Below are 6,720 nucleotides of genomic sequence, written 5' to 3'. Positions count from 1 at the left end.
AATTTTCTACATTAGCTATGTATTATTTTACAAGTTAAAAAACAATTATTAAAATTATTTTTAAATGAAAAAAATAAATGAACATAGTAGAGGATATAAGTGGCCCAATGGTATCAGACCTCAATATGGAAATATCTGTCATGACTACCTATGTAATTCAGGCACTGGCACTAGTGAGACTTTCAGCTTGGCCTTAGAACAAGGGGCCATGGGGCTTCTCCAGGATGATGCACAGGTTGTTGAATAACCTAAGGAGTAGGTTCCAGTTACCCAATTGTCCTGAACTCAGGCTGTAAACACAGTGAATCCAGTTTTTCCCAGGGGAGACTTTAGTTTTACCTGACTCATAACGAGTGAGCCTGGCATGGTAATTTCCTGGAGTCAAGTGATACTAAATTGTAAATTGGGGGACCTATGTTCAGATCACTTCAGACTATTAGCAAACCAAATATGAGATAAATATAAAAAATAAAGGATTTGACCAAATAATAGAATAATTCAGAGATTTTGAAATATTTTTAAGTTGACTGTTTAAGAACATAATACAGAAAGGTCATAGGATATCATTGATTATAGGTTGAACATTGATTGTTTTTTATCATAAATTTCAAGATCTAAAGTTCTATAAATAAGAATGGGAAGAAAACCAAATAAGAGAACACTGGCTTTAGAGACATAAGAGCCACATTTGAGTTCCAATGTCTCCAGTGAGTATAGCTGATGGACTTTAGGTATGTGTAACGACCTCTTCAAACCTTACTTCTGCATGCAGAAATTGAGATAATTGCCCTGCCTATTTTATACAATGTTCTGAGAATGAAGCAAACGATTGTGTGTAAAAATATTTTATAACATTAAAAAAAAATCCATGTACACACACATCTAGGTTTGTTTTTTTTTGTTTTCATCCTTGCAACTTCTAAGTCACCTAATCACAGTTTATTTACAAATAAAAGTAACTACAATTCTTTTTATTTGTTTGTTTAGGTGTCAGTGAGGGTTTCACAAATTCAAAATAGATATCGTGAGATGTAAAATATGACAAAAATTATTTTTCTTTCCTAACGCAAGACTGTTTAAGATCTTTATAGAGCAGAATCACTCAACTCTACCAACATGTTTCAAAACTTTTACCTTAGATCTTCAAGTCTTTTGCTGATGCCATACCCTGGGCAATATTTCCAGCTGGAAGAAATTGACGCACCAGTTAAGGGGTTAAGACATCAGCTAAACATTTTCCTACCGAGACTTCAATGTCAACAACCTCACTCCTATTCTCTCTGGGCAGGAGTTTAACACTTCAAGGGATGAGAAAATATTTCTTCATCTTGTAAGAGATGGAGACCATGGATTGTATGTGTATATGCACATAAATGCTAGCTCTATTTGCATCTTCTCATTTACCAATTTGAACTAGTAACTGGTATCAAAAGCAAAGTTAGACTTTAATCTGCATATCTGGGTTCATTGCCATGACATACAGAAACTTTCAATATATAATTTGAATTTTAACAATAGTTACACTAATGATGCTCTTTGAAAAATAGTTATGTTTAACCAAACAGACAAATTGGTTATACTGTTACATGTCTTAGCCTAAATCAATGTGATTTTGCTCATCTAAAACAGAAGATTCTCAGTGACCTGAGTAAACAGATAACAGAACTACTTTGGTTAACCAAATGAAGTCTTTTTACTTCTCTGATTTTTTTTATACAACTGCCACTCTACTGAAAATGTTAATTATTTGAATGTATTAGTATCATAATACTTATATATTTTATGTATATATGTATTCATATATGTTTTAAGTATACAGTCCCTGGGGAAAAAATATCCTATCCATCCAACATCAAAATTAGTGCTTCACATGTCCTGGGGGTAGAAGAGGAGAAGGAAATTGCCAGAAAGAGAGCACACAAAATACATAAGTAAACAAAAACAAAATGTAAGTCTATCGAATCCACGTCAAACAAATACACAATATTCAACATTGCTTCTGCTCTTCATTGAACCTTTCTTCTTTTTCAGGATTGTTTGTATTTCATTGATTCTTTTTGAGGCAGAGAAGTCTCCTGAATGGTTGTTGGAATTTAGAATTATTCAATATGATTATAACTGAATGTCCAGAGGGAAATGCTGCCATTATGTCCTTTACCACAAAGAAGCACTGACTTCCGTAAGGAATACTGAATGTCATATTGGCCATGAAGGCAGCAAAATAAGAAATAAAGAAGCAAAAGAATGTTATCACTGTTTTTAATGCATTTATATGGGCTTCTGTGCTGGCATTTCTAACACCATGAGATCTGTTTTGCATCCGATGAGTGTGCCTATAGAGAGAAATGAATAACATAAAAGTACACATCACAAATATGGCTAGTGGAAATAGTAATGCCAAGTTGACAAGAAGCACTCCATTAATTGGCCCTATCTTGAGCTCAGTCTTCTTCAGCGTGGCATTCTTGAGGAAATCATTATTGTTCATGTTTTTAGGGTAACCTACATCCAAAGACACAGCGGCAATGCTCATGGAGGCCAACAGGCTTCCCAGAAGCAGCCAAGGCATTAACTTTGAGATCCTGAATTTCAGCCAAAGAAAATAGGATTGAGTGAAGCCTGATATCTTGAGGCAGTAAAACACAGAAAGGCAGGTGGCAAACCAAAGACTGACAGAGCTAAAAAACATCCAAAAGAACAACATTGATGCACCATAAATTTTTACCCTATAAAAGAGTGGAAAGAACACAGAGAAAAAACTTTGTACCATTAACACCATCAACAAACCAAATCTCGATATCCCTATACATATGCAAAGGAGTTGCATTGGTGTTAGCTTTCTGCTTTTGATCAATTCTTTACCGTTGATGATTACAAGAAATCCATTTACTGTAATCCCTGTGATAAATTCTGCTGACATGATGATAAGGTGAGGAATCGCTGACAAAGAGGAGGCCATGTTCCCTACCATAAATCTTAGCTTTTTCTTGTGGAGGTGTTAAATACCTCCACCGGATGATCTTGCAGATAGGAACATAGAGCACTGAGAAATCTGACCTTCTGCCAATTCCTGGATCATAAGTAGACTCTTGCACTAGATTTTTACCGGAAGGAAGAAAATCAGAGGGACTACTTTTTGAATCTGGTGCTCTTCACAAGAAACTGCCAATGCAAATCCAAAAATTTGAATGAAGGTTGGGTCTTCCAATTACATCCTGGGGAAAAATGCCATATTGGCATTCATCAGTTCTCATTCGTTTTCAATTTTGCTGAAAAATATGATTATAAATATATTTTATTTAGCGTACTGTTATTTCCTTTTTGCCTTTTATTTTTCCCAAATGACAAATGATACATCCTCAAGACAGACAACTATTTTTATTATTGCCACAAGTATCCAACCTCAGACATGCCTCTTTCCCCAATACACTTTTTTTTCCTAATAATAATTCTAAGACACTTTACAAAATGTCCTCCTCCCCGCTCCCTACTCCCCCCACCCCACAAAGGCAATTTCTTCTCTAGACTTGAAAATTATTTCCTGAAATGAAGAATCCTTCATTCCCTTAAATGAGCTGTCATATTTTTAAAGTTTTATTTGTAGAATTCTGACCCGAGCTTCAGCAAACTGCAGTAATAAAAGTAGTGCATAACCAGGATAAAATTCTCATGCTGACGTCATCTAATGCTCCTGTTAAAGAGTATCATTTGAAAAAGTTATTGAATCTATTATTACAAAGAGATGTTCACATAATCTTACTGAATTATAAATACATTACATGTGCTAAATCCCAAAAACCAAAGCAAAAAAAAAAAAAAAACCACCCAATTTGATTAAAAAATGGGCAGAAGGTCTGAATAGACATTTTTCTAAAGAAGACATATAGATGAGCAAATCATTAATTATCAGGGAAATGCAAATAAAAACCACAATGAGATATCTCATGTTAGGATGGCTGCTATCTAAATGACAAGAAATGACAAGGGCTGGCAAAGTTGTGGAACAAAGGGAACCCTTATTCACTGATGGTGGAAATTTATATTGGTACAACCACTATGGAAAACAGTGTAGAGATTATTCAAAAAATTAAAAGTAAAACTACCATATGATTCAGCATTTCCACTTTTGGGTATTTATCTGAAGAAAACAAAAACACTAACTCAGAAAGACATATGCACCCCCATATTCATTGAAGCATTATTTATAAAAGATATGGCAACAGCCTAAGTGTCCATCAATGGATGAATGGATAAAGAAATTGTGATACATCACACACACACACGCACACACACATATTATTCACCAATAGAAAATAATGAAATTTTTTCATTTGCAACAGCATGAATGGACATTTAGGGCATTATGCTAAGTGAAATAAGTCAGACAGGAAAAGACAAATACTGTATAATCTCTCTTATACGTAGAATCTAAAAACAAACAAATAACCCCTCCCAAAACAAACAAACAAAAAAAACAAAATCAAGCTCATAGATACAGAGAACAAATTGGTTGTTGCAAAAGGCAAGGAGTAGCAAGTGGGACAAATGGGTGAATTTTTTTTTTTTAGTTAAATGAATTGATTTTTTTTTTATTTTAGAGAGAGAGAGAGAGCAGGAGTGAGAGAGAGGGGAAGAATGGGGGAGAGAGAGAGAGAGAGAGAGAGAGAGAGAGAGAGAGAATTGTAAGCAGGTTCCATGGTCATCGTGGAGCCCAACACAGGGCTTGATCTCATGACCCTGGGTTTAGGACCTGAACCAAAATCAAGAGTAGGACACTCAGCTGACTGAGCCACCCAGACATCTCTGAACAAAAATTTTTTTAATGTGTGTGTATGTGTGTGTGTATATATATATATATATATGTGTGTGTATATATATATATATATATATATATATACTTAAGAGTATTAAAAATTCAAAAAGGAAATAACTGGATTTGCCACCCATTGTCCACACCCATTCATGTTTTTTTAAAGCCTCTTAAGGTCAGTGCTAGAATGTACATTCACTAGCCATGAAGGTAAATGTCAGTGCTACGTCTGAAACATTCCCCTGAGAGCTTCATCACCTTCTCCACCTATCTTCTACACATCATAGCTGTTAAAAATGCAGCAAGACTTATCCCATCTCTAACTTTTCTAAAATGCTTGTTTTGTGACCTGTACATCAATTTTGCCTCTGGTCTCTGGACTTGCCATCCTCCTTGTCTACAAACTTTGACTTTGCCCAGTGAATGGTATTAGCCAGCCCCATGGCCTCCAGGAGTCTATTCCCAGTTCTAGGTACAGGTGAAAAAGTGTCATCTCAAGTCTAAAACTCTAGACTAGTGTCATGATTGACATGAGGAAAAGAAAATGAAATTTGTACAGTTTACAGTTTTGTGTCCTAAGTTACATCTCTGGGACTTGATTGTATGTATTGAATGAAGCATTTAAAAGGATCTGATAACTGAGTTTTCTGTTTACTTCTACAGAATCTAGTTCTTAGTTAAACTAGAAATCAAATCAATTATAGTCTTCCATTTCCAGGAATTCTTTAAAAATTTTTTAATAATTGTGTTTCATTCAGTGAGCTTGTTGAATTAAAGGTGACTGAGAAAATGGTGTAGAACAATTTAGCATATACATAACCAGCCAATTGATATTTACATGACAAATTATTAACTGTGCAATGTTAGACTGAAAATCTTAAGATATACTGACTATTGGGGAATTTTTTTTATTATCATAAATGTTTATTCCCTCTTGCCTATATTGGTACAAGGCATTACAGAAAAGATATATGAATATACCTGAAATACATCCTATTCTAGTGCAGCAATGGGGATCTTTTTGTATTTCAAATATCTTCACCATGATAATCAGCATCTGGGGAGACAGCAATAACATTATTTTCTTCATTTTCGAGTGATAAACTAGGGTAATAAAATATGGAGCAATATATGGAAACTGTTATTAGCCAAAAAAAAAACAAATTAATTGTAATCAGATTAATTTCTTACAATAAAGATTAATTATAATTGTAACAATACTTTTTAAGAAGCACTTTATTTTTTTTATTTTTATTTTTTTTAATATTTTTTCAACGTTTATTTATTTTTGGGACAGAGAGAGACAGAGCATGAACGGGGGAGGGGCAGAGAGAGAGGGAGACACAGAATCGGAAACAGGCTCCAGGCTCTGAGCCATCAGCCCAGAGCCCGAAGCGGGGCTCGAACTCCCGGACCACGAGATCGTGACCTGGCTGAAGTTGGACGCTTAACCGACTGCGCCACCCAGGCGCCCCGAAGCACTTTATTTTTTAAATGTTTATTTATTTATTTTGAGGGAGAGAGAGAGTGTGTGTGTAAACAGGGGAGGGGCAGAGAGAGGGAGGGAGAGAGAGCATCCCAAGCAGGCTCTGTGCTGTCAGCCCAGATCTCATGAACCGTGAGATCATGACCTGAGTTGAAGCCAAGAGTCAGATGCTTAACTGACTGAGACACCCAGGAGCCCCAAAGCATTTCATTTTTAAAACTGCATTTATAACAGCTACTTCAGAAGACACAAATGCTATAGGTAAGTAAAACCTTAAAATATGAAATCACACAAAACATTTAAAACAATTATTTTGAATCTGTTTTCTTAGACAAATACGCAATGCATAAGCTATAAACTGTTCCTCTTGAGTGTCCAAGTGATTTCACGTTTTTTGCTGAGTTAGTTTCAAACAACCTTCCAT

General features: G+C 35.2%; 1 protein-coding gene across 1 annotated transcript; it reads right to left on the bottom strand.

Annotated features, from left to right (window-relative positions):
• Window positions 1-2,044: 2,044 nt before the first annotated feature.
• Window positions 2,045-2,959, bottom strand: LOC101100954 (taste receptor type 2 member 7-like). The gene has a single exon (XM_003982806.3). It carries the CDS (start codon window positions 2,957-2,959, stop codon window positions 2,045-2,047), a length of 915 nt encoding a protein of 304 aa, XP_003982855.1.
• Window positions 2,960-6,720: the final 3,761 nt, after the last annotated feature.

This window comes from Felis catus, chromosome A2 (genome assembly GCF_018350175.1).
Source record: "Felis catus isolate Fca126 chromosome A2, F.catus_Fca126_mat1.0, whole genome shotgun sequence".
NCBI lineage: Eukaryota > Metazoa > Chordata > Mammalia > Carnivora > Felidae > Felis > Felis catus.
This window is presented reverse-complemented; position numbering and strand designations above follow the sequence as displayed.